The sequence below is a fragment of the Felis catus genome, chromosome E1 (genome assembly GCF_018350175.1).
Source record: "Felis catus isolate Fca126 chromosome E1, F.catus_Fca126_mat1.0, whole genome shotgun sequence".
Lineage (NCBI taxonomy): Eukaryota > Metazoa > Chordata > Mammalia > Carnivora > Felidae > Felis > Felis catus.
The window spans coordinates 37955392-37982576 of record NC_058381.1 but is presented as its reverse complement, the minus strand read 5'-3'; the positions used below and the strand labels follow the sequence as shown (position 1 = coordinate 37982576).

The following is a 27185-nucleotide window of genomic DNA, read 5'->3' as shown; positions in this document are numbered from 1 at the left end:
CTCACGCCAGCGACCACAGGAGCACCATTCTGGGTGCGTATTCTGTTTAATGCCATTTTCACCAGCAGGCGTTGAACCAGGGGCATGTTCCCCGGCTGCCCAAGAGACCTCAGGTATTGGGAGCAAGCCCTTCACAAGCCCAGCAGTGGGTACTGGGGTCCCTGGGTGGTCCCTTCTTGGGTTCAGCAGTTTCCTTCCCCACAAATGGGGTACCTGTCAGAGGCCTGGGAGCCACGCCCTCAGAGCGGGGAGCCCACTTCTGCCTTCTGCACCCGCTCACTCCTGTGAGTGCCATCGCAGTACGGGGGTTTCTGGGTGGCCTTGCAGGTACAGAGGGCCACTACACGGGTCTCCTGGGCCTTGAACTTGAGTGGGGATAGGCCAGTGCGTTGGAAGAAGTGGGAGCCATCACAGAAGGGCTGGTAAGGGAAAGAGAGAAGTTAGAGACGCAACCCCACCTGCTGGGCTGAATAGCGCACAGGCACAGTGTTTAGGGCTCAGGCTCCTGAATGAGACTGCCTGGGCCCCCTAGTTTTACCTCCTTCATCTGCAGTGTGAAGGTAATAGGAGAGCAGTCCCTAGGCAGTAAAACAAATAATGGTTCTTTTGCATTTTGCCTGTAGGAAGCGTTCGGTAAGTAGGAGTCTTTAATGCATTAGTCTCTGGGGGATCCAGAGGGCCAGGATAAAAGGGCAGAATTTTCAAGGTGAAACAGCACTGATAGGTTTTTTTGATTTTTGAAGGTTTATTTATTTATTTAATTTTTGAGAGAGAGATGGGGCACAAGTGAGGGGGGGGCAGAAAGGGGGGGAGAGAGAGAGAAGCTGGGCTCACCCGAAGCGGGGCTCAAACTTACCCAATTCGGAGCTCAAATTCCCCCGATGCAGGGCTCAAACTCACAAACTGTGAGATGATGACCTGAACTGAAGTCCGATGCTTAACTGACTGAGCAGTTAAAACCCCACTGATAGGTTTTTCTAAAACATCTCTGATGGGGAGTTTGCGTGGCTCAGTCGCTTAAGTGTCCCAACTCTTGGTTTTGGCTCAGGTCGTGATCTCAAGGTTCGAGAGTTCGAGCCCCACGCAGCATGGAGCTTGCTTGGGACTCTCCATCTCTCCCTCGCTCTCTGCCCCTCCCCAGCTTGTGTGCTCACTCACTCAACTCTCTCTCTCTCAAAATAAGTAAACTTAAAAAAATAATAAAGTAAAATGTCTCGGAGTCTCCACCGGCTCGTGAAATTCATTTCCATCCACATATTCTATGGGTAAAAACTTCTCCGTGTGGGAGACAGCCTGCCATGTACAATGCTTTAAGACTGGGGTATCAGTTTTGTTCGGCTCCAGGAAACATGGGCGCATGTTACAGGGAGTGGATGTTACAGGGAGGAAGGGGATGTCCCACGGGGAACTGGCTGCCTGTTGCAGGAATATATTTAATATATTTCCCATCCTTCCGAAAGCTGCTCAAGCAGAGACTGGGTAATGGAAACTGAGGCCTGCCTTGACTTGCTAGTTAGTTAGGCAGGCCTCCTGACCTTGAGGTCAAGGTAGGGTAGGAGACGAGAGAAGTATACAAATAAAACCCAGCAACCTGTCCCAGAGGGCAAAAGCCAAGAAGGCAGAGTGCCAGACTGTGCTAGGCCACACTATGGCTGGCATTCCCTAGAGCTGCTCCACCCTCACGAGGACCCGCTCAGGGTCAAGAGAGTGGCAAAGTAGGACTTGGGACCCTGGGCTGGGGCACCACATGACACCGCTTGGAGGCGCACAGTTCAGAGCTCAGTTTAGGAAGGAAAGGGGCTCAGAGGCTAAGAATGTGGGTCAGGTTCCTGCTGGAAGGAAGGCTCCTGGGGCGGAAGGGAGAGGAAGGTGAGAGCAGGCAAGGCGACCAAGGAAGCCCCATCACTAGAGGCTTTGCAGAAGACACTGGCAAGGGGCACCTGGGGGTCTTCCCAATGTTGGGGTCCAAAGCCTGGGAGCCTTTGGCTCAGATGCTTCCTGGAAGGGGGAAGAGAGGGGGAGAAAGACAACCCAGCCTCTCTCCTTTGAGCGGGGAGTCCAGACCACGCCTCCGAGGGGTCGCACCAGAAGAGGGCAGAGCCCTCTCAGAACTCAGAGAGACTGAGTTTCTCTCTGGCCTTGTGTCAAAGAGTGGATACAGAGAACAGGGAGCTCAGGGCTGTGGGTGGTGGTGCTGGCCAGACAGCATTCTTTCACCCCCAGCCTCCCTTTTTGTGTGTGTATGGGTGGGCGGGAGGAAGAGGAAGGTCTTGGGCAGGAGCTCCCAGGAGATACCTGCTGTCCCAACCAGGGGTGTCATATGTTAATGACAGGGGGTAGGGGTCTCTCACCTGCTGCTTGCTGCGGCCACACACACACCACCTGTAGGTTTTCCCAGCCACCAGCTCCACCCTAATGGGTGTCTTCAAGGCCACCACGGACTTGGCTGGCGTTTTAGGGAACCACCGGGCCTGTGGCAAGGGAAGACGAAGGGCTTGGGGTCAGCCCCATGCCCAGCAAGCACTTTCCTGCCTTTGGACTTGTCCAGTTTCCCAGTGGCTTAGGGCAGGCTTCCTCCGCAAGAGGCTGATCTGATGCCACCCCACAAGGACATTCCCCCAGGTTCCCACAGGACACCATAAGGACCCTGAGCTCCAGACAGGGAAGAGATTTCAAGCCCATGTAGGCGCTCCGGCTGGCTTCTGGGCCCAGCTACCTTCCTTTCAACTCCAGGCTCCCACTTGGGGACTAGGAAGGGAAGGGCCAGGATCCTGCCAGCCTAAGCAGGGTCACCTGCACCTGGGGCTGTGTTTATCAGGCACTGCTGTTCCCAGCGTGGAAGCCTGGCTCCCTGCCCTGTGCCCTCTGGTCACCCTACCTCCCCTGAGCCAGTGGGAAGGTGGCTACAGTCAGGGCTTTCTGAGGTTGGAGTCTGGGAAACAGGGCTGACTCTCTCGTTCCTTCTCTGATCTCTAGTTTTAGGGTCTCCGGGACTGGGGGGACTTGGGCGGAGGCAAGGGGAAACTGGGTACTTACCAGCCAGGAGGAGACGCCCCGCCTCTGATTCAGCGTCTGCAAGGTATGTAGGCATGACTAGACGGTGGTTTGGAAACACACAAAAAGAAAAGAAAGAAAAAGTCAGTGGAAAGCGTTGGACTTCCAAAAGGGTCATCTGGGAGGGACGACAGGACCTGGCGGGGGAAGGGGGAGGTAGCAGAAATAAGAGGGTAAGAAAAAGGGGTCACAAGACAGGAAGTGGAGTTGCTGGAAGGTGCCGGGGGCACCCAGCCTGCGCTCAGCGAGGGAGGGCCGCAGGGCGCCCGGCGAAGCGGGACTTGGGGACGCGCAGCCGCGGGACAGCGGGGCGGGGCCCTGGAGGGGCGAAGGGGCGGGGGTGGGCAGGCGGCCGGCGGCGCGGGCTCGGGGTGCTCACCCAGGCCGCGGGCCGCAGGGGCGCCCCCACGCCACCCATGCCGGTCCCCGCCGCTGCGCCGCGCCGGCTCCGCCCCGCGCCCGGGTCACCTCTCGCTCCCGCCCTCCCGGCCGGCCCAGCCCGCCGCGGCCCGGAAGACGCCGCGGGGCTCCGCGCGGGTGGGGGCCGGGGCCTGCGCGGTCCGGTGCCCGCCGCCGCCGGAAGCCAGGCCGCCCCCCCCTCCCCGCAGCCTCCCCCCCCCCCGCCCCGCAGCCTCCCCGGCCCCCCCGGGGGCGTGTGGCGGGGGCCGTCCCGGCGTCCGCTCCGGTTGCTGCGTGCGCGCGGAGCCACCGGCGGGGAGCTTCGCCTCCGCCTTCCTGGCGTCCCCGTGTGGGCGGGGACCTCCCGGGAGCCGGCCTCTCTGGCGGAGGCCGAGGCAGCGGCTCCGTCTCCTCACCCAGGGAACCTGCTTTTTCAACAGATTCCCGCCTGGCCCAGGCGTACACATCACGTCCCTGTGGGTGGGCACAGGTATTTGGGTCTTTGGAGCATACCGGTGCGCGAACTACTCATTCTAAGTGCTTAGAGAAATGGAACCGACCCCCCCCCCCGCCCCCGCCCCCCTCCCGAGGCTCCCACAGTTGGCACGCCCCTCCCTTTCCCTTCAATAAAGCCAGACAATGCAGGGGTCTTTGGATTTTTTTTTTTTTTTTTTTGTAAAACATTCTTTTATTAAAAGAACAAGTGCTGTTTACGAACTGCCCTTCGTACAAATAACATCCGTTATACAAAGATACAAGATCCGGGTTATGCACAATTCCAGGCTCGGAAGTGAAAGGAGGGGGCATTGCCTTTCGGGCTGAGGATATAAAGGAGGTTCTAGAAAGAATGTAAAAGGAGCCCCTGGGTTTGCAAACTCTGGCTTCCCCTCCCTGCTCCCCTAGGAAGGGTCTGCTACATTGAGACAGGCTGGGATGGACAGAGGGAAATGGGGCTGGGAGTCAGGGTTTGGGTCTCCAGTCCTGCCACCTGAGTCCCAAGTTGGGCTGGAGGAAGTGAACAAAGGACAATGAAGGCACCCCTCAGTCCCCAACTTTTCAGTAGATCAAGTCAAAGTGGTCGGGAGCTGGACACACTTTGAATCCAGATTGATGTGACTGGAGGGAGCCAGGGTACTGTGCCCTGCCCCCTCCACATTCCCCACTGAAGGGACCTTAATCCCTCTGGGCACCTCTCCCCAGGAAAAATACATTGAGATAGAGGAAAATTGGGAGCAAGCTGCCTACTCCTAACTTTGGCCCACCGCTCACCAGGGAAGATGCTCGAAGTTGGCCAAGGGGAGCCCGTGCCTCTGAAAAGTTGTCTGCATTTCCAGCTCAGGGGGGAAAGGGAAGTGTGGAGGTTACCCTTTCTCAGAGCTGGCCCCTGGCTCTGGCTCCCCTCACTTGTCTAGGCCTTCCCCAGGAGTACTTCCCTAGCCCTCAGTACAGGAATGGGTGGGGTGCTCTCGGCCTCAAGGTTAGGGCACCAGGAGGCAGCAGCAGACCCAGGAGCCTGAGGGGAAGACACACACAAATAGGAAAAACTTAAAAAAAAAAAAAAAAGCAATCTTTAAAGTGTCATTGTCTATGGAAAGGATCCATCAGCTCTGAGCTAAGACAATCAGTGCTACATAGATACCCTCCCACCCGGGCACAGCCCTGCACTCACACACACAGGGACAGACAGACAGCCACATGGAGGTGGTGCAGTGGGGGGCAAGAGAGCCCAGGACCAGGAGGCCTGGGTCCTGAGGGCTGGTCCTGGCTCTGCCCCGAGCCCCTGCCCCTCCTAGGCTTGGAGCTATCACCTGTGAAGCAAGGAACTGGCTCAAACCACCCCTAAAGACAGGTCTCTTCCAGCTGTGACATTCATGCACCAGTCGTGACTTCGGAGCTCGACAGGGGTTCTGCATGCACAGCCCTCACACCTCCACACTGAGCGTGATTACACACGAAGCTCTGCTCATGCATTTTCAGACTTCATTTCCGCCCTGCAAACCACATCCTTTCGCTCTGCTAGGTAGAGATATACAAATCTGTGTCTTTTTCCCACTCCCCATCCAAATTCGTCCTGGAAAAAGGGACCAAGGCTGGGAAAGGAGGGTGAGGTCAGTATAGCCATTCCCCCTGCATTGGGACCATGAAGATCTCCGGAACTTTCTTATAAAGCTCCCTCCGAAGAAGGAAACGTACTCTCTCTCTCATGCCCCTCTGTCCCAAACTGAGGGACAACAGCAATCCATACCCAGCCTGGGTCCCTTCTTCAAATCTAACCTACCTGGTGCTGCACCCCAGCCTGGGGAAAGCTGGAAAACAAAACTCTTGGAGATGAGAACCCCAGACTCTCGGGTGCTGGGAGGGAGGGGGGAGGTCTTGGTTCCAGTGCACTAAATCATAGGGACCTCTCACTCTCTGCCCCAGCAGCCTTGGAGCGGGTTTACTTTCCTCAGCATCCAGAACAGAAGTTGACTTCAGTTCTTAGAGGGCCGGCCTTGGGCAAGGGTGTGAGTGTGAATGGGCAACTTTTCTAAGAACCTCTGAAGGTTATTTTTCTTTTCAGTGGTTCGGGGGCAGGGAATTAGAGAGCTTAATAGATGAAGATGAATAAAATGCGGAATTCTATCGTTTCTTCCTAATTGATATTTAGCATTAATAAAAAGTGAGTATTTCTGAGGTCATCACAACTGCCTTCCCCCCTCCCCCCAAGCCCTTGCAAGTGCCTAAGAAATTGCCTCTGAAGGATTCCCACCCACCCCCTCCTTTATCAGCTCCCTAACATCTTACAAAGTCTTATCAACAGGAATATTAATATTATTTTCAGTATCAGAAAAAAACCAGTTGAGCAGCACAGGCAAAAATATATCTGCACTACGTTTCTGTCGTTGCCAAAAATATACACATCTTCTTTTCTTTATTTAAAAAAAAAAAAAAAACCAACAACAACAAAAACCCAAACGGAAACACACACAAAAAAATCCACACATGCAAACACTGACGAGACATGAGCTTCAGGGAAAGCTGGAAAAGCCTTCTCCTGGCTCCAACCCCAGTGCAACTGAAACACAGACACAGGCTTCACCCTTGCCCTTCTCTCCTGGCTGCCCTACTGGCCCCTCACTCAGCCTTTGCCACCAAAGGCTCTGAGCAGGTGGGGGCTCTTTAAGGTGAGAATTGCCCCCACACCCTGAGGGGGGGAATAGCTGGTGGGTGAAGGGACAGTTGTCAGGTCAGCTCAAGCTGAAGGCTCCCCTGGTTGGTGGGGGCAGGGGTGGGGGTAGGGTGCAGGGGAGCAAGCTGGCTAATTCAGGGAGGGAGGTTTTCACTAAAGGAAGTGGCACTTTACCCCCCCCCTTTGCCCCATCCCCCCATCCCTGGGACTCCCTTCGTGCCAGGGAAGCAGGACAGACCATCAGCGGCGGTGGGGGGGGGGGGGAGAGGGGAGGTTTGAGGGGGCACTGAGACCATGTGGGGTCTGGGGGAGGGAAGGCAGGATATTACCCTGATTCAAAGCCCCCAGCCCCCGGTTACTCTCCAATATTGGAGTACTGTTCTGGTTTTGTTAACCATTCACGCCCCAGAAAGGGACCAAAGTTGGTGAGGTGGGGAGGGTGCAAACAGAAGCTGGGAGCCCCCCCCTTCTGGTGCCGCCTCATCTGAGCACTGCTCCTATCCCTGCCCTCGGCTGCCCCAGGTCCAGGGGGAGTCAGACAGACAGACGCGAGCACACACACACACACACATACACACACGCACGCAGACACACATGCACAGGCTCACAGGCACACGCTCTCTGAGTCAGGCAGCTCCATCTTCCCACCCTCCGCACTCCTAAATCCAATAGTGCAAACAAGGGACAGGGCACTAAAGGGGGCTGGGCCTCCTCCCCTGCCCTTCCCCAGCCCGTCACTGGGGGCTCCAGAGAGGTGGGGAGGCCTGGGCTGAGTTTGATGCCATCCTGCCCCTTCTTCCTCAGCTCCCTAGTCTGTGGGCTTTTACAAGCTCAGCTTGTAACCCTTGTTGGGGCGCAGGGGCAAGGGACCGGCGAGACACAGTCCAAGGGATCTCTTCTGCCACCTGCCCAAGTTGGGAAGAAACTGCAGGTAAAGCAGGACTACTCCTTTCATAAGAGATTTCCGCGCAGGGGCAGGCCCAGGGCCTATCCCTCCCCGCCTCTCCCCACTCAAGTGCTGATCCATTTTATGTGGAAGGTCCAACCAACCCCCCACTTATGCCATGGCCCACTTTGCTCTTGGAGGACTTCAAAACATTTGCTGAGAGTGGGGGCTCCTAGGTGGGCTTGGAGCCTGTCCTCCCTGAGCCCCTCACAAAGGGGTCAGTGCAGAGGGAGAGGGGGCCAATGGAAGGGGCATCCCTCTCCGTCTCAGTCCTCGGCACCAGGAGCACCCCACACTCCCCAGGCCTCGGCACATGATCTGGGCTGAGGCTCTCCAGTGTCTGGGTGCAGGTGCCTGCTCCAGGCTAGGACCCCTCAGGCCAAGATCTGCCCCCTCCATCTGGGGGTCAGGAGGGGCTGGGTGGATTTAGCCTTTTTCCTGGTTGGCTGAGGTTCCTTTGTCAGCGGTCTGGAAAGAGAGGAAGGGAGGCTGGGGGTTTAGGAGGTGTCTGGTCCTAACACCCAGTTGAGAACAGCTGCCTGGGTCAAGGAAGCTGTTGTAGGGTACAGTGAGGGAGCCCCGCTGAAGCCCCTGCCCTGGGCTCTTGGGCTAACGTGTTCTTTATTTCGTGGGTGTTTGTGTGTGTGGGAGGGGGGGAAGCGGGGAGGTGGGGGGGCAAGTTGCCCTGCACAAGGGCACCCAGCTAAGCAGGTACGTTCCAGCCAATACCAGCACCCTGGGCTCTGCCTGTATACCTTAAGAGGAAAAAGAGAGGACCTTTCTCCAAATGGGCCACCCAGAGCATCATCTTTTTCTAACTGGTCCACTCAGAGAGGAAACAGACTTTTCTAACTGGTCTTCCCAGAGGAACACTATTTTCTAATTGGTCCTTTTTCTGTTAGCCCATGCTCAGAGTTTATCGTGGATCTAGCCCAGGCCCTGGGGTGTGGGGCAGGGCACTTTGCTGGCCTAGGGGTAGTTTCCTTCCTCCTTCTGATGACACATCTAATGATGTACCTTCTGATGTTCCACCTCTGCCCATCCCGGAGAAGGGAGACAGGAGGACGGCCTTGGGCCCCCTACTCACCCCTCCTTTGGGACCACTGCCGTCCGCCCCCGACAGGCTGAGGAAGGGGTTGGTCTGGGCAGTGAGGACTGGAGGTCCGCCCGCTGCTGCTACTGCTGCGGCCGCAGCTGCTGCAGCCATGAGACTCGTGTTGTTGCCAAGCGAGGGAGCCACCAGGGCTCCGGCGGGCAGCAGAGGTGGGGCAGACGCCGTGGGCAGCAGGCCAGGGGTGCCCGCGGACAGCAACGGGGTGGAGCTTCCTGCCAGCAGGCTGGCCATGGGCAGCTGGGAGCCCCCGGCCATCTGCAGCCGCTGCAGCTCCCGCTTCTGCTGGATCTGCTGGATCATCTGGTAGACAACAGTCTGGTGTTCCTGCAAGGGGGCCACACCACTCATGGGCCAGTGGTCCCCAGGGCTAGCTTGCCCTGCTTGGCCCAGGCCCCATCCCATCACCCTGGAACTATGAGGAAGGAGACCTGGGGGACCGTCAAGTTTCTGTTTCCATCTCCCTACCTGGGGATTCAAATCTTTCCATCTGGATCAGAAAGCAGTCACTGCCATCAGTGTTTGGCAACTGGGGCACTACTGGCCAAGTGCTGGAGGATGTTTAACATCCTTGGCCCCACCCCCTCACTGAATCAGTTCCTGTTGTTATGACAACCACAAATGCCCTAGGGGTGGCACGACCCCAAGTTGAGCTATAACTAAGCTAGGTCGATAGTATTCCAGCCCTCCCACCTTTTGTTTTGTTTTGTTTTGTTTCATTTAAGACTCATTTATTTTTGCTTTAAATAGGCAAGGCATTTTCAGTGTTCCAAAAACCAAAACAAAATATCAAGGTTTACCTTAAGAGATCTTGCCCCCACCCCTGTTCCCAATGGGCCCCTATAGGTAACCAGCTGAATTGGTTTCCTGTGTATCTTTCTAATGTTTCTTTAGGGGAAAACGATTATGTTTTCTGTTTTTTCAACTCTCTCCTTTTTAAAAGGAAGAACTCCTTTTCTCCACAGGAAATCTTAGCAGAACCCAGCATGTAAGACAGACCCAAAAGGGGCTGCTCTGGTTGAGAGGGTGTCACCGGCTCAGCCACAGACCCTGAAGATCCCCCTGAAGATCCTTGGGGCTGGGATTGGAAATGCTCAGTAACTGAGGACCCACCACCCTCCAGACCTTGTCACTAGGATGTTATCTGGGGCCACTGGAGCACCCCTTCCGCAATGCCCAGGGGCCTGAGAGCAACTCTCATCCCCTTTGCCCCCACATGCCCCACAGGGGCCCAGCCTGGGGCTGCCTTCCCTCCTTCTATGCCGGCCTGGCCCAGGCTGGCCCAGCCCCTGACATGGGCCCTCCCCACGGAGCCGGAGCAGGCTGGGAGGGGCGGGCATTACCGGGGTCAGCTGTGGGGAGGCCAGGAGCTGTTGGAGCTGCTGAAGCTGCTGCTCTTGCTGCTGCAGGAGATGTCTCTGCTGCTCGGTTAGGCTGAGACAGGGGGGACAAAACACACACTATGGAAAGGGGCAGGGACATACGCCTCCCCCCTCCCCGCCAAGTTCCCGGACTCCCTCAGACCCAGGTGGAGAAAGGCAGGGATGTGCGGTTTTGGAGGGCTAAGGAGAAACAGAGCGAGCTCAGATACTGCCCTGGGAGGGATACAAGTCAGATGGCAGAGCTTTCCCAAAAGGGAAATCAAGATTGGGGGTGCAAGAAAGAAACCGGCGACTTTGTCCCTGGAGAGCTACCATCCAGAGGGCACTCACATCTAACATCTGGGGAGTACCTGGGACCAAGAAGTGACTAGGTTCTATACCTTGTGAGACTGGAGAACATTCTTCCTTTAAGGGGGACTGTGGGTGTTTGGGGGAGTCCCTCCCAGAGCCAGCCTCCCCGTTCCCTTCCCCAGGCTGAGCTCTCCCTCACCTGTTAAGACAACCTGGCAGCTGCAGCGTGGGGGCCCCGCCAGCCTGGCTCAAGCCCGCAGGGTTGGGGGCGGCAGCCCCATTCAACCCCCCCAGGAGCCCATTGAGGGGCAGGGCCCCGCTGCCCGCCAGCCCCCCCAACAGCCCCTCAGCCATGGGCATGGCCCCCAGTCCCGCTGCCCCCGGTGCCCGACCCAGCCCGTTCTGCGGCTGGGGCGGGAGCGGGGCAGGGGCCCCGGGCAGGGCCAGGGGCAGAGTAGCAGGGCTCTGCTGGAGCAGGGGCAGCGGTGGGGGCGTGCTGTGGAAGGACAGCGACGAGCTGCTGCGGCTGGGGCAGCCTGAGTGTGGGTCCTGGGGAGGGAGGGGGAAGGGAGGGGTCAGAGGGGCAGGGGGCCAGCATGACCTCTCTGGCCCCCGGCCCAGCACCCACCAGCATTCTCACAGAGCACAGCCCCCCTCCACCTCACCCAGCAGAGCCACCCAGGAGAGAGAAGCAAGGCCCAGGGATACAGGCTAAGAATCCAAAGAGTCCTTCACAAATCACGTTTACAAATCACTTCCTGGGGGCCCAGCACCCCTTGCAATCCTGGTTTAATCATGAACAGTGACGATGGTGGTGGCCATCTAGCGAACCAGAGCCAGGGTTCAATGTGTGACCTGTACCATCTCGTTATTCCCACACGTGGGTGAAGCCATTGATTCTTAGACAGGCTCTGTTAACTCTGCAGGCAGGAGAGCAGTGGCTGGAGTGAAAGGCTCAGGTTCAAACTCTACGGTCCACAATTCAATGGCTTCACTGGCTTCTGTGTTAGTTTACTCACAATGTGGGGGTGACGGCAGTCCCTACTCCACAAGGTTATTGTGAGGGCTAAACAAGCCAATGCTTTGAAAGCCTCAGCACAGGACGTGATTTCAGAGGGCGAGTCTGTCATTGATATTCGCCATGATGATGATGGTGATTGCGCAAGTATGTTAAGAAGCCAGTTCGATAGATTCCAGTAGCAACCACCACATAACAATAGCGACCGGTACCCTAACCCCCACCAATTACACAGGGATTGTTTTGTGTGAGGCACTGTAATGAGCCCTTCGCAAATACTTCTCAGGGGCCTTCCCTAACCACCTCATAACTCCAGAAGAACCCCACCCCCACTCTTCCTCACCACCCTCAAATTATTTCCATTTCAGCCCCTTTCCTGGTTCGTGATTATCATTTTCTTGGATTTACAGTCTACCTTCAGGAGCAGGACTGCGTCCGTTTTGCTCACTGATTGCGTAGCCAGTGCCTGGCATCAAAAGTAGGCACCTCATACTCATTATTTATTGAAGGAATGAACGGATCAGTCAACCAATTGCTCGGCCAATCACTTCACTGCCCAGCCTCCAATAGCTGTAGGGTGGAGATGAGACCAGAAGGCCCTGGCGCTTCCCCTCCTGCCCCCCCCCCCTTGCCTCTCCCCGCGGCGCCCACCTCGGAAGACGTGGACAGAGAGTTGTCCAGGCCAAGGCTGTTCTTCCCCGGGGGGCTCTTGCTGGTGCTTAAGGAATCGCTGCTGCCGGCTGAGGGAGGGGAGCAGGGAAGGAGGTCAAGGGCTGGAATCAGGGCCACGTCGCATCGCCCGGCAGAGGCCCCTACTCCCAGACTGGGTGGGAGTCCCCTTACCTTGGGGAGGCAGGCCATAGGGCCCAGGGACCGGGCCGTTGGCGGCAGGCAGGGCGGCAGGCAGGGCGGGGAAGGGCACAGAGAGCTGCACGTTGAGAATCTGCAGCCGCTCCTTCTTGGCCGTCAGGCTCAGAATCTGTTCCTGAAGCCGCTGGTTTTCCTTCTGCAGCGCGTGCAGTGCCTTCAGCATCTCCACGACTGCGGAGAGAGGGTGAGAGCGCCTGAGCCCGCAGGCCTGGAAACGGGAGGCCAGGCCTGGGGGCGGGGCGAGAGACCCGGAGGCGGGGCCTGGAGGGCGGGGCCTGGAGGAGGAAATCGGTCTGAGACCTAAAAAGAGAAGGCGAGGCGCCTGCCGGCGAGACTTGGGCGAGCTCGGAGAGGCGGGACCTCGGGAGCCGGAGGTGTGAGGACTGGGGGCGGGGCCTGAGGTTCGCGGGTAGAAGCTGTGATAAGGGTTGTGGAGGCCGGAGGAAGTTGGAGCATAGGAAGGTAAGGGCCAGGAGGCCGCGGGGGCCGAAGGCCGGGTGCACAGGTGGCGGGTCCAGGTGCGGGGCCTAGCAAAGGTTAAATACAGATCAGGCCCGGGTAGCCAAGAGTTAAGGCCGAGGCGGGGCCAAATGCGAAATCTTAAAAGGTCTGGGGACCTCGGAGAAAAAGGTGACCGAGTCTGGGGGTCCTAGGGCAGGTCTCCCAGCCCGGCTGCACCCCTCCTCACTGTTGACACCGGCCTCGCCGTCGCCCTGCTTCTCCAACAGCTGCTCCATGTTAGTTGTTCCGGGGGCTGCTGGGTCTAATTGGCTGCCCCCGCAGGATGCAGACGCTGTCTGGTCAAAGAGTGCGGGGAGGCTGCTGATGGGGGACCTGGGGTCAGAAGAGAAAACCAGGGTCAGGCTTACCTCACGTCCCCACTCCTGTCTCCCTCCTCCTCCCTCAGGGGTTCCAGTCGTCCCCTTTTGGACCCCACCCTCTCCTGGCGCCCTTCTCTCCGCCCTCTCCTCCCCTCAGTGTCCCTCCAGCCCCGCTCCCAGCCCCTCCCCCAAGCCGCCGCCCCCTCCCTCACATGGAAGACAGACTCTCCTGGGGGGAGGTCCCCCGACACCGGAAGCTGCAGTCCTCCAGGTCTGGCTCTTGGAAGGAGAAGGGGAGCAGGGATCAGCGGGGAAGGGGTGCCGTCGGCCTCACGGTCCCCGCCTGGGAAGTGGTGCGGGATCTGGGACTTTACCGCACACCCCTTTCCCCCAGCATCTCCCCCAACCCCAGACTGGCAGTTCTAGCTCTTAAGACGCTGGTAGCCCTGGCTTAGAAACCTGGCCCCTTGGGAGCCACAGCCAAGGGATCTGGTCTCTTCCCCTTTCTCTAGGCACAAAGGCGGCCGCTGCCTGGCTTCTTTTGGACCCCCCCCTCCCAATTTCTTTCCTGGTGTTTTCAGGGTTATAGAAATTCGGGGTCTACAGTCTTGGATTGAACTTGGGCCCGATACTTGCTCTGTGACCTTGGGCTTGAAACTAATATCTCTGAATTGGTTGTGATGAAGATTAAAAATAAGGTAATAAATGTGAAGTGTTGGCTGTCCTGCAGCAAGCCCGTAATAACTGTAGCTATTATAGTTTTGTGCGACTTTTCACGTTCATAAACTCACAAGTTGGGTTGCCAAACCTTTTTGTTGGGCCACAGAATTCCAATGTGCGGTTTGGAAAATGTAGTCACCCTGCGCTGTCGGGTCATTAATTCTGGAGTCGGATTCGGCCCCTTTTAGAAAGTTTACCTGAACTGGCGGCCGGGAGGTAGGCTCCGCCCCCTAACCGGCCAGGTGGTGTCTCTGTGCCAATCAGCTCTCTGGGGCTGGGACAACTCTCCCGGGAGAGGGAGGGGCGCTTGTGATCCTCCCCCTTAACTCCTAAATACCCGGAGAGCAGGTTGCCCAGCTAGTGGACTCCCTAGACGCCCATCCCAAGGACTTACTAAGAGGCCAGCGGGGAATTACGCTGCAGTGACCAGAGAACGGGGCTTGAAGTCAGGACCAGAATTGAGCTCCAGCTCTGCCCTTCTCTACTTGAACTGCCTTGAGCAAGTCATTAAGCCTTTTTCTTCTGTGAGATGGAGCAGTAGTAATTAATTCTGCCAGGTCCTACCCGTCCCATCAGGGGATTTTAACGTGAAAGTGTACCCTGGTTTGCTGTGTGTGGATTTTTTTTTTCAGGGTGGGCAACGGCCAGAGGGAGGGGGCAGCCAGAAAGCCCTCCCATCCTTTCTGGGGTGACATGCAGGTGACGGGTGCCCCTTTGGTCTTTGGGAAGAAAGGGGAATGGGATCAGAGACACGTACCTGTGTGGCTGCTCTCGGCCTGGGTGAGGAGGGGGTTAACGGCACCCATGGGGGTTCCAAAGATGTGGGTAGAAGGAAGGCTAAAGGTAGAGCCAGCCAGAGAAAACACCTGAGGGAAAGGAGGTATAGTCCAGCCTGGTGGTTATTCTTGGATCTAGGGCACAACTGTGTGGGGGGAGGAGGGGATCAGGTAGGTGTACTGGGGAGGAGAGAGGGCCAGTGAGAGGAAGACATTCTCAATCTCTCCCATGGAGACCTGGGGTCCTAGGCAGCCTGTCCCCCACATGTCTAGGGATGGAGGAGCCCAGGAGTAAGGCCTCACCTGAGTGGTGGAGATAGAAGCAGAGGAGGAGGGGAGGGTGCTGGTGAATGGGGAGCGGCTGAGGCGGGGCAGGGCCGAGGTCCCTGGGGGCCCCAGCAGGCTGGAGGAGAGGGGGGTGCTGCAGACAGCTCGCAGCATTCCACCACTGCCGCCGTGGGAGATGGGGTCCTTATTACTGGTGTAGATGCCTACAGGCAGAAGGAGGACACAGAGGGAAGCTTAGTCACCATTCCCCCTCGCCCTTCCTCCACCAGGTGGCTGGGGCAGCCCCTCCCCAGAGAGAACACTCCCCTGGGTCTGGCCACACACAGCAGTCTAATGCTCTCGCTACAAAGATGTCACATCTGCCTGTGACGTCTGCTTGATGTACCTGCTTATTAGACTGCCCTGCCCAGACCTGGGGGAGTCCTGGCTTTTCTATTAGGTAGGTCCTGTTGGCAGTCTACCCCAAACTCTCTCACTGCAAGCCTGCAGATGATGGGTATGGGGGAGTGTCTTAGAGGTGACTATCTCTTCCCTCCTTTATCTCTGTCTTTTGGAGCAGCTTCTATCATTTCCCTCTCACTGCATGTTTATGCCTCTGTTCCCTCACTAGACTGGCTGGGCCCTGAGATGTCCAAGGGTCACTAACCTGCCCCTAGCAGGGGAGACTCCAGGCTCAGGCTGGGAAGGCTCCCTGAAGGCCCAAAGGTGCGGGAAGCCAGACCACCCAGGCCAGAGCTGACCAGGGAACCTCCGGAGAAGGGTGAAGCAGCAGTGGCAGTAAAGCCAGCCAGCTGGGCACTGGGCAGCGAGGGAGCAGCTGGACCCCCAGCCCCCTCCTTGTTCCGGCTGCCCTTGGGACGTCCTGGTCCATGTCGGCTCCTCTTGCTAGCTTTGTGCTTCTTCTCCTTCAGGCCTGTCTCGGGGGTCTCCTCAGCAGGCGCAGGGGCAGCACTCAGTGTGGGCATCCGCTTGTGGGTGCCTGCTGAGGCCCCGGACCCCGACACGTGGGGAGACTTATAGTCTCCAGGGGACGGGGCCCGGGCCCGGCCCGAGCTGGAGGTGGTGGTGGAGAAGCGCATGATGGGCCCAAAGCCAGAGAAGACCACCTTCTGCTCAAAGAGATCAGCCTTGGGGGGCTCGGGGGCTGAGGGAGAGGGGGGAGCCGAAGGGGTGGGGGCTGCGGGCTTGGAGTACTTGTCCTCCTCTGGCTGCTCCAACTTGGGGAATGCCGAAAAGTCGGGAGAGCTCTGCAGGGACGAGACTGCACAGAGGGAAAACTGAGTTACAGCTGGGCCCCATGTCCCTCCCACCCCACTCCCAAGGGCACTAGCTGGAGAGAGCTCTGGGCAGGGGTTGGGGAAGCCACCGTTCCTGTCCCAGCTCTGCCGCTGTCTCTATGTCTTGGGACGAGTGTCCCCAGCTCCGGCTTTCCCACATGTGATAAAAGAGAAGGAGAAGAACTCCTGCCTAACTGATCTCACTGTACTGTAGAGATTATAGGAGATCATTAGTGTTGACACTTTAAAAATGCCACCTTATGGCACGAGGGGATAACAAGTGCATACTGTTAGGGCAGCAGAGGAGTGGGACCTGAGAGGGACCGGCTGGGGGGGGGGGTGGTTTGGAGAGGAGTCATTTGGTGGGGATCTCCCATCTTTAACCAATTTAAGAAGCAAATGAGATGCAAACCAGTATGCAGAGGCCCTTGCTAGAGAAGCTCTGGGCTGGCTGAAGGCTGTCCCACCCCCAGCTTCCTCCAGGATGCCCACACTCACCTGCAGGCTGGAAGGGCCCCCCAGAGGAGGAGGAAGAGGAGGAGGAAGAGGAGGAGGAGGAAGAGGCGGAGGTGAAACTGCTCACACCTTTCCCACTGCTCAGTTTCTTCCCCTTGTGACTCAGGCTATGGCTGGAAGACTTTTTCCCCTTCGAGTCCCTGCTGCTCTCAGAGGTCTCCTGAGTGCTGGCCTCATGGTGGGAGGAGGAGGAGGCTGAGGAGGGGACCTGAGAAAGGAGGAGAGGGAAGTCTCAAGGCCCGCTGTCCCCGCTCACCCAAACCCGGAAGTGGGGCAGGAGAACACAGGGCTCAGGCTCTACAGGGAGAGCCCAAGTTTGCTTTGGAAAGGACTTGTGGGTGGGGAGCCCAGAACAGGGAAGTGGGTGTGAGGAGAGAGGAGTTGGTCTATCCTTCACCTGAGGCAGAGGAGAGTGAAAATAGTCCCCAAGCCTGTACTGATGTGCCCATCTGATCATTCATCCTTTAAAGAAACGCTTAGTGGTGCCAAGGGGGCTGGACTTGGATGGGCCTGTGCTGGGGAGAGGGACCACTGCCCCGGCCCCATCCTTGAGGCCTCCGGTCACCACCCTGCCCTCCCCGCACACCCTGAGCTGCAGCCCAGCAGATACCCCGTTTCCTGGCCACGCTTGTGCCCCTCCTAAACCACCTGAGCTTGCAGTGCCCAGCCCTCTGCCAGGACAGCCTGGCTTCGCTGTCCCCGGAAAACTTCTCATCCTTCCCAATTCAACTTGGAAGTTCATGAAATTCTTCCATGGGGCCACCTGGATCTCTGGGGTGGACCCAGTCACTCTTGTCCCTTAGTTCCAGAGCTCTGTGCACTCACATCAGCCACGTCAACAGTTGCCACACTGTTCTGAAATACACAGTCCCCGTGTCCGAGGCTTCCAGCAACCCCTCTGAGGGCAGCAGGGTACTGGCTGGAGGAGCATGGCCTCTGGGGTCAGGCAGAGCTGGCTATGAGCCTCGTGGGCTCTACCGTCGACTGCTGTTACGTTATTCGGTCTCTCAACCTCGCTGAGCTTGTGTCCTTACAAGACCAACTATGCCTCTTTGGAGAGTCACGAGGAGCACAGAGCCAGATACGTTGTATGGGGTCAATAATGATGATGGCTCTGATGCGAGTGGCTGCTATTATTATACCGCAGAGACAGTGTCCTGTGGTAGGTTAAGAGTACAGGCCCTCAAGACTGCCACTCCACTACTTACTAGCTGTGCGCTCTTAGGTAAATTACTTAACTTCTCTGTGCCTCAGGTTCTTCATTTATTGGACAAGGTTAAAAAAAAAACCAAAACACCTAATTCAATGGATTACTTTAAGGATTAAATGAGCTAATAATCCCCACGTACTCCTTCCATCCCCCTGTTCTAGAAGTGACACTGGCATGTGGTGAGTGAGTGAGTTAAGGCTTCGTATTACTGCCAGGGATGGTGCGTTTCCTCCTGGTAGAGACCAGGTATTTAGTACATGAACAAATGCTAGAGGAAGGATGGATAGGGCGATGAGAGCCACCCTTCCCTGGGTGGAGGCCTGGTCTCTGTCTTCCTCTTTGTTCTTTTCAACAGCTGGAGTTCTGAAGGGAGCCAGATGTGGTTCTGAGAGCAAGGGAGGAGAGGGGCTAGGGGGAGGGGTAGCTGAAATGCTGGGGTGGGTGGAGGGGGATGGGCAGAATGCTCCCACATGTCCAAGGGGACAGCTGGCCACTGGGAACTCCCATATCTCTGGCCATATTTCCACCTGCGTAAAGGCCCCAGGGAAAGGTCAGAGGGCAGGAATGACAAGCTTTTCCAGGTGAGCCCTGGAAAGCAGGCTGGGAGGGGGTTACAGGGAGGGACAGTTGCCACAACATCACCCTGGAAACCTGACACCTGAGCCTCCTGCTAAGATGCCCAGAGCTCCGCCAACCTCCTCAGGCAGGTGGAGGTGAGTGGGTCCTAGTGGTGACAGGAAGCAGCAGCTTTTCTCCAGGCCCCTGTGCTCCTTCTGTGGGTGGGTGGGTTGTGGGGGGCGGTGGCTGGAAGGAGGGGAAGGAAGGGCTGCTCTGGCTTGGATTAGCGACTCCCTAGCCTCGGGTAGGGCCTGCCGGTTGCTCCTCCAGATGTTGCCCATTTCTGGAGACAGGCCTGACATACCAAGCCCTGGGAAGGGTGGGAAGAGTGGGGGTTTTGGGGTGCTGTCCATGGGCCTGCCCCATGCCACCATGGATTTTGGTTGGGAGCCAGGCTCTGGGCAGGGTCCTGATGTGGGGGAGGGGGGAAAGCGAAGGGGTCCTCTCTGCCTATCTCTGGGGAAATGGGCCCCAGAGCTTGGAGAACCAGCTTGAGTACGGTGCCCGCAGACAACAGCCCAGGGCTGAGGCTCTGTCTGGACAGAGGCAGATGTAAACATCTGGCAGCCAGCAGGCAGGGCAGCACCCCCCACCCCACCCCACCCCTACCCTCCTGGTTGGTCAGTGGTTGGTGGGGCTGAGGAGCACAGGCCCCCGCTGGGCTAGAATAGGGGAATGGAGAGGGGTGGGGTGGGGTGGGCAGCAGAGGCACATTAACCAGAAGCTGCTGAGGCAGTGCCCACAGTCCCTGGCTCACTCTGACCCTCGCGGCGTGCCCCCCTCCCCTACCGTGGCCGTTCCTCCTGGGTGTGGGCAGCAGTACCTTGTCAGCAGTGGGGACCACAGGCGGGGTGAGGATGCTGGGGGGTGACTCAGGCCGCTTCTTGTGCTTCTGTTTAAGGCGTTCTTTGTCCTTTCGACTCTGGGGAGGGAGAAGTGACCAGATACAGGTTGTGGGGGACAGTCTGGGGGAGGATAAACATGACATGTGCATGAGGAGAGGGGTCGCCTCTCAGGAATGGCCTTTGTGGGCATCATCTCCCCCTGTGGAGGGACTGGGGGACTTAGGCTGGAGGAGATCGGCTCAGGCAGGTCGCTCTGAGAGCCAACAGCCCCTCCCCCTCATCCTCACTGCTTGCTAAAAATAGCCTGTCCCATTATCACGCCAGGGACACAGAGCACCGCACACATGAGCGTGTACCTGTGAGGGTGTCCACCTGGGGCGTGGAGCCGTGCAGAGGGTTGGGGACCGGGTGCACCGTGATGTATGGCGCGAGGGGACATACAAAACTGGGCTGACACACGGCTAGACTGTGGAGGTGTCTGCGAACGTGCAGGGCCATGTGTTGAGGGCTTGGGAGACACTGTCACGTCACGGGGAGGACATGGAGATACGGAGAGCCCCAGAGAACCCACGCCCTCATCTTACCCTCCATGCCCCTCCTGTGTCACTTTCTCAGCCTCCTGCTGGCCCTCAGTGGCCTCAGAGGAAGGAAGGGGGCACAGGGGCACCTTGTGGTAGCTTCTTAAGAAAGTTATGTGTTTGCAAGTGTGGGCAGGAGGGGGAGAGGAAGAAGACGTTTATTTACCTTCTTCTGGCCCCTTTCATGGTGGGAAGGGTGCTTCTCCTGCTGGGTGGACGGAGAGGCTGACCGGCTTCTCCGGCCAGCAATAAAGCCGCTGCCACCTGCCCCTGTACCACCGCCTCCTGCTCCTCCGCCACCCCCGCTGGCATGCCGGGATGTCTTCTGGGGAAAGAATAGAGAGGAAATGCCAAACCCTCCTTTCGATAGCTTAGGAGAAGATTCCTGAAAGTCAAATGATCCCGGGGGCCAGTTCTTCCCACCCGCCTTGTCACTAAAAGGACCTTGTATCTTCAGTGATGCTCTGCACAGCAAAAGGCATCCTCTAGCCTTAAATGCCAGCGCTTCCCAAGCTGGCTTATCCAATGCAGATTCAGCAGCCGAGGCCCAGAAGAGCTAGAGGCGTCTTGGCCCCAGCAAGGTACCACTGGAGGTAGGACGAGGACCTGGGGCTCTTATTTTCCACCCTCCCCTTTCCAGGGTGCCTCTCGACCCATCTCAGGCAGCCTGAGCCATGGCCCAGGTCTGCCTCTTTCTCTGGGGTAGAGGACAGAGGGGGGCCCTCATGGGGAGTCCCTGCTCCCCTGAACCCCATACCCCTCCCTCCCCACCAGCCCAGACACTTCCCTCCAGCCATCAGCTCTTTCTCTCTTGATCCTGGCCCTCCCCCTCCACCAAACACAGTGGTTCCTTCCATCCCAAAGGACCTGATGCCCCTAAGAAGGGGGGAGTAAACATATGCAACAGCAAAAACCCAGATACATGATCCTCGTGCTGCCTCTCCCCCCAGCCAGGGCCTGCCGCCTCCTTCCCTTCACTGCTGATGACTGCCCCCTGCCTGACAGCTTCACCTGTGCCGGACTTGCAGGTGTTTCCTCTAAGGTCACCCACTACCTCCCAACTGCCAAATCCAAGGACTAATTGCAGGCTCCGTCCCACCCGGTTGCTCCCCCGTGGTGGATACTGCGCCTACCTCGCCAAGCACCAGACTCTCCCCTTCACGGACCCCATCACACCTTGCCCCACCACGTCCTGCTGGGCACTTGAGGATTCCAGCCCAGCCTTCTATACTTGGGCCTGCCACCACTACCCTGCCTGGGGGACAGACAGCCACCAACGCCGAACATCCCCATTTGGCACCTCCTATCAGCCACACTGAGCTCCCTACCTTGTCCTAAGTCATCATCGAACCCTGAAACCAAGGTGACCGTATGATTTATGATCCAAACCAGGACACTTTTGAAAGCAAAAGGGGGAACTATTAATAATTACACCGGGGTGATGGGCATGAAATGGAACTATCGAGGCCAGAACAGGACATGCCAACCCTACAGAAGGCCACTGCACCCCCTGTTCATAGCATTCCCAGGTGTCCAAGCACTGAGAGCCAGGATCCTACATAGTACCCTGAAATCCTCCTTCTCAGCCACCCCCACATGTGAGCCTGTCTACCTAGAAATCATTCTAGAGTCCAGCCTCACCCCTCCAGCCCTGCCCCCCCCACCCCCTCACAGCTGTCTCCCAGCCACCAGCCTCAGCCCTTCGGATCCAGCTTCACAGTGGCTTGCCAGGGCAATCTTCCTAAAAAACAAACCTGATCATGTTACCCTCCTGCTTACGAGCCTGTGGCCTGGGGGTGAGGTCCAAGCTGCATTCCCAGTCCGGCTGCAGCCTCCCTTGCCAGGATACCCCCTAGTTTCTGGAACATACAGGTCTCTCCACAAACATGGAATAGAACCCCTCCTCCAGCCTCTCCTTGGGCCCCTGAAGCCTAGGGCAGAAGCAAGCCCCGCTCCGGCCCTGCCTGAGCGTCCGGTCATCTGCCTCATCCTCACCAAGCACCGTGTTCTGTTCACAAGTTCTCTTTTCCATCTCAGGACTTTGCCCATGCCAGTCCCTCCCCCTAGGACTCATTTCTTTCTGTCTTTGCTTGGCAGGTCCCCAAGGAGCTTGCAAGTCAAACTGTGTGTTCTGATTCCCACACACTAGCTGTGGGATGTTGCACAACCTAAGTGTGGGTCTTAGTTTACTCATCCGTAAATTGGAACGATACGGTACACCTAGTTCTTCGGGTTGTGGGGAGGACCACATAAAACGACACATGGAGAGAGCTGAGACAGAGGCTGGGGCACAGTAACCCCCTTGGATGTCGGCTCTTACTGCTTCCACCTCCACTCAGCTCAAATGCTGCCTCTTCCTTAAAACCTCCCAGGCTCTGACAGGCAGAGTCTGAGCCTTGTCTTCTGGAACGGACTGCCTGGTTCAACCCTCTTTTGCCCACCTCGGGCTGGGCTTCAATCTGTTCCTTATCCAGTGGCACGCTCCTCGGGGCAGACACTGGGTTCCTTCCACCTTTGTCCTACCAGTGCCAGGCACCGGCCTGGCCCAGAGTCCACACCCTCTAAAGCTGACTTAGAGGGTATGGCTGACCGAGGTATGCCCTGGCCGAGGAGACTCACCATTTTGCTGAAGTGGTATTTGCAGTAGCCGCAGTACTTGACGTTGTCTACCTCCAGCACTTCCTCCTCGCACAGCAGGCCTGCCATTTGGGCACTAACCGGAAAAAGGTCAGCCTGAGAAGGGTGTGGCCACAGACCAGACCAGCCGCCTTCTCCCCACCCTCCGGGACCACCGCTAGTGTGAGGCCCAGACCATCCGGCGAAATCACCGCCATCACCACCAAAGAGACAGTTGTCATGGCAAACCTCGGAGCGGGGTCGGTGCGGCCGGCCAGGGATCCCGGAGAACCCTGGAGGGGGTGCGGGACGGGCAGGGGTCTCACCAGGTGACGTGGAAAGCTTGCCGACATCCATGGCGGTTACAGGTCATACAGGCTCCTGAGGCTGCCTTGCTCTCCCGGCCCTGCTCCTCGCAGATGTAGCAGGTCTGCGGGACACAGTGCAATTGTCCCCTCCTCCCTTCTACCTGAGGGATCCCTTGGCCTTCTCCTCCACTCTATTCTCTCCCCGTGATCCTAGGTCGGTGCCATCCAGTGGGAGATTTTGCGATGATGGAAATTTTCCCTACCTTGCTGTCCAATACAGTAGCCACGAACCACACAGACTACTGAACAACTGACAGGTGGCTCGTGTGACTGAGGAGTTGAATTTTAAATTGCGTTTAATTTCAATTAGTTTACATCACCACGTGTAGCCGGTGGAGACTAGATTGGATGGCACCGTCCTTGGGCGGGGAGCCCTGTAAGGCCAGGGACTATGTCTGCCTTGCTCACAGGGAGCTTATGCCCACCTCTGGGACTCTGCACGTTGTTCCTTCTGCCTGGACCTGGAACCCCATCCTCCTCAAGGCTGGCCTCAGCCTAAATGTCGCTTTCCCTGACCGATTTATCTGATGTAAGTGCCGATGATTTATCTGATGTAAGTGCCCCCCCCCACCCCACAAGGTATTTATTTCAGTACCTTGTTTGTTTTCTTCACAGCACTTACCACAAACTGCGTTTTTTTTTTTTTTTATTTGCCTGTTTATTGATATTTACAGCCTTCCCACACAGAAGTGTGGGTTCCATGGGGCAGGGACCACATCTGTTTTGAGTACCTCAGCCCAGGTTCGGCACATAGTAGGCACTGAGTAAAACGTGTCCAGCCAATGAGCAAGTGAACTGCTTGCTAAGGTCCACCCACTGGACCTTGCAGCATTACCGCAACGGAGCCTACTGCTTCACTTTGAGCCCCAGAGCATAAGCACGTGCCAGTCAGTGGCAGGTGCCTACCCACCTCCTGAGTCCCCCCTTCGGCTGGACAGAATCAAAGGACGCTGGATGGAGAGAGAGAAATGGAGGGACCCAAGGACGGTGGGCCGGGGCGCGGAGCGGGGGCTGGTACAGGGCGTGGCACGGGCGGCTGACCTTGTTGAAGCGATCGTGAGGCACGTACTGCAGCACGATGGGCTCCATGGTGAGCACGTTGGCAAACTGCACCTCCGGGATGTAGAGGGCACATACCACGTGGGCCCAGCCTGGGGTGGCGGGGGGCTGGCCTCAGCTGCCATGGCAAGCCTCAGACCCTGGCCCCTCACCACCCCACACTGCGGACAGTCCCCTCCTCCACAGCCTTCCCATCAGACTCCAACCTCCATCCCCACCCTGCCCCCCTCCCCCCTGCAGTCCACTCCTGACTTCCCAGACCCTGCTCAGGGGGCCTTGCTGACCTCAACCGATGAACTCTGGGGCTCAGGGACCCCCTCACCTCCATTATCAGTCCTCTTCAATGCCCCGTCTTTGTGTGGGCACAGCTCACACCTCTGCCAATGCAAGGGGGCACAGGGATTTGGAGGGGGGTTCCAAAAAGGAGTGGGGGATCTGCTGAGCTGGGCCCTTCCTCAACACACTCAGAGGGCCCCAGGACGAAATAAGCTGTCTACGGGGGATGTGTAGGGATCTGGAAGAAACGGGGTTGCCCACGAGTGGTAACTGTCGGAGATGAGTGATGGGGACAGGAGGTTCGTTGTAGTATTCCCTCCACTTTTGCACATGTTGGAAACTTTCCATAATAAAAAGTTCAAACAAACTAACAAAAATAAAAAGCTCAGTGCAGGAGGTGGCGCAGAGTGAAGGATGAGCTGCGGGAGGGCTGGGTTGGTGATAGATGTGCAGGAAACAGGAAGTCCTGTGTGACAGTCCCACCCCAGCCTCAGCCTCAGCGTCCCCTAGTTTAACTGGGAGGAGACGCTCAGGTGTACAGAAGTGGGGAGGGAGTCTCAAACTCACCACCCTGGCTGCTCGCTCCTGAGATTCACATTTCCGGCAGAACCAGGGTCCCGTTGGCACCTGGACGATGCCATAGCAAGCTGGGGGTTGCGGAGAAGAATTGCCAAGTCAGCCCTGGTTTTTCCCAGAGCAACTGGGGGAAGAGGGTAACTCAAAGGGTTGCGTGGTGGGGGGGGTAGGTGTTGTTCCCCTGTCTGGAGTCACTCACTAGACAGCAGGACCACAAGGAATGCCCCACAGCACATGGCCAGCCTTCAACCACACAACCAAACACTCCTGGCAGGGGTGAGAAGTCTGAGCCCTTGACCTTAAACTTCTAGAAGACTCCCTACCCCATGCTCTTTCTGGACCTGTTTCCCAGCTCCTGACTGGGAAGAGTCCTCATCATCAGGAATAGAGGAAACCAGAGGGACAACATTTACAACAGTCAAACACGTTTTGTTGTTATGGGGAGGGGGGGGGCATTTCTTAAAGGGCCAGTAAGAGAAGAGGTGGGGAAGTAGGGGGTCCAGGGACCTCATCTTAAGCCTGTAACTGTAATAGGTACAGGTCAAAAGGCAAGGCCAAGGGCAGGTGCAAGTGCAGGTAACCAATAGGAGAGTGGCGGGAAGAGCGGGCAGCGATAGCATTAAGGGCTGTCCCGGGAAGGGGGGGGGGGGGCAGCTGGCTGTGCCAGACAAGCCGGAGATGCCAGCCTGCGCCCTCGGCAAGACTCCTCAAGGAGTTAACTCCCGAACCATGTGCTGTTGGGGGAAACTCCAAACCTCCCTCTTCTCTTCCCGGCCCCCTGCACAACCTCGCTCCTATCCGCAGCTCTTCCCGGAGGATTTTAGGAGTCCCTTCTCCCCTGGGACCCTTCTCCTCCCTTCCCAATTCCGCTCCTCCCAGTATCCGGAAGCGGGAGGGGGGGGATGACCCCCCCTTGACCTCTCCCTCCGGGAGCCGGGACCAAAATAACCGGGCGGGAGGGGACACCTCGCAGGTAAACATTCCCCCAGCAGCCCCGACACTGGCGGTGTGGGGCGCCGAGAGTGCACTCACTGCCCCCTAGTCTGTCCCCAAACTCCCTCAACTTGGGGTGGGGGGCGCGGGACTGGAACAATAGGCAAGAAAACAATGCCTGACCCGGTCCTCCAGGACCGGGCGGGGGGAGCCCCCTGACGCCTCCCTTCCCTTCAGGTGGGGTGGGGGAGGGGCGCCCGAGCCCCAGGAGGTCCCCGGAGGGCGCGGCCGGGGGCTCCCTGCTCGCGCCGCCCCCGGGGTCCCGCCGCCCCCCGCGGGCCACCCCCGTACCTTGGTGGACAGCCACGCTGCACGCGTGCCCATCACAGTAGACCAGCGGGTTCTCGGCCCAGCCCCTCTCGTCCGAACATACGCAGCAGCCTCCTACCATCTCCTTCATACTCCCATGAGCTCCCTCCGGGGCTGGGGCGGGGGGCCGGCCGGCGGGGGTCGGGGGTCAGGGGGGGAGGGAGGGAGCGGGGGGCCGCGCGCCTCCTCGCTCCCTCCTCCTCCTCCTCCGCCGCCGCCGCTTCTTTTCTTTGCCTCCTCCTTCCTCCTCCTCGGCGTCCTCCTCCTCCTCCTCCTCGCTCGCTCTGTCTGGCCGCCCCCCCCGCCGTGCTCTCGCCCTCATGCCCCGACGGGCCCCCCCCCCCCCGCAACAATGAGACCCGCGCGCCGGGTTCGCCCCCTCCGCGCCGCGCGCCCGGCTACCAGGGCCGCCCGGCCGCCGCACAGCCCGGGCCCGGCGGGGGAGGCGCCGAGTGGCACATCGCGGGCGCCCGCCCGCCCCGCGCCCGCCCCGCGCCGCCCGCTCACGCGCCGCCCCCCCGGCCCCCCTGCCCGGCCGCGGCAGCCATGGCCGCGCGCCTCCGCTCGCTCGCTCCCGGCCCGCCCGCCGCCCGCCGCCGGGTAAAGTCTTAGGTTCAGGGAACAAAGCCTGGCTTGGTAGGGAGCTTTTCGCTCGCTCACTCGCTCGCTCGCTCCGCGCGTATTTTCCCTCTTTCTTTTTCTTTCGGTGGCTGTCGGTTGTTGCGCCTGAGCTCTCCCTGTGCCTGCCCTTGCGTCTCGGGCCGGGGTCCCCGATTCTCCATACCCCTCCGCCCCTGTCTTCGTCTCTTCTCTTGAACCCCGAGGAAACTCAGAGGTGGAGATCGGAGGAAGGGGCGCTAGAAGGAACAGGAGCTACGTGGGCCGCTTGCCCTTCCGTGTCGGGGGTGCTCTTTGGGTGGCCGTTCGTGGGCTCTTTCCTCGGAGGCCCCTCTGGAGGGTAGACACTTTCACACGCAGACGTTTGTTCATTACACAAATATTTATTGAATGCTTACTGTGTGCAGCCGCTGGGATAGAGCAGTGAAACAACATACAAAACAGGTATAGATTCCTGCCCTCAGGGAGCTTCCGATCCAGC

The 27185-nt window shown here is 58.2% G+C and overlaps 1 protein-coding gene across 6 annotated transcripts; it reads right to left on the bottom strand.

Moving 5' to 3' along the window:
• Positions 1-27: 27 nt before the first annotated feature.
• On the bottom strand, positions 28-26247 carry MLLT6 (MLLT6, PHD finger containing). 6 transcript variants are annotated; one of them, XM_023244251.2, is made up of 22 exons: positions 26069-26245; positions 24776-24855; positions 24255-24309; positions 23915-24024; positions 22832-22935; positions 22509-22602; positions 20056-20214; positions 19290-19388; positions 16621-16846; positions 15492-16106; positions 14861-15048; positions 14539-14647; positions 13274-13340; positions 12929-13074; positions 12214-12411; positions 12022-12110; positions 10552-10901; positions 10023-10113; positions 8656-9006; positions 3037-3093; positions 2352-2471; positions 28-419 (listed from the first exon to the last, which is right to left on the bottom strand). In XM_023244251.2, the coding sequence occupies exons 1-22, from the start codon at positions 26175-26177 to the stop codon at positions 240-242; spliced, it is 3597 nt and encodes a 1198-aa protein (XP_023100019.2). In that variant the 5' UTR covers positions 26178-26245; the 3' UTR covers positions 28-239. The 6 variants fall into 6 exon arrangements, 5 of the variants coding, with proteins under 5 accessions (XP_023100019.2, XP_023100021.2, XP_023100020.2 ...); XM_023244253.2 differs by having other exon boundaries at positions 16708-16846; XM_023244252.2 differs by having other exon boundaries at positions 20056-20211.
• Between the last annotated feature and the right edge of the window lie 938 nt (positions 26248-27185).

Bases quoted from the DNA above. Each gene is read 5' to 3' on its own strand.
- MLLT6 (XM_023244251.2), bottom strand. From the start codon at position 26,177: ATGAAGGAGATGGTAGGAGGCTGCTGCGTATGTTCGGACGAGAGGGGC. The intron at 19,389-20,055 runs GTAAATAAACGT...CTCCCTCCCCAG, and splicing joins ATGAAAGGGGCCAGAAGAAG to AGTCGAAAGGACAAAGAACG. The intron at 16,107-16,620 runs GTGAGTGTGGGC...CCCTCTGTGCAG, and splicing joins GGGGCCCTTCCAGCCTGCAG to TCTCGTCCCTGCAGAGCTCT.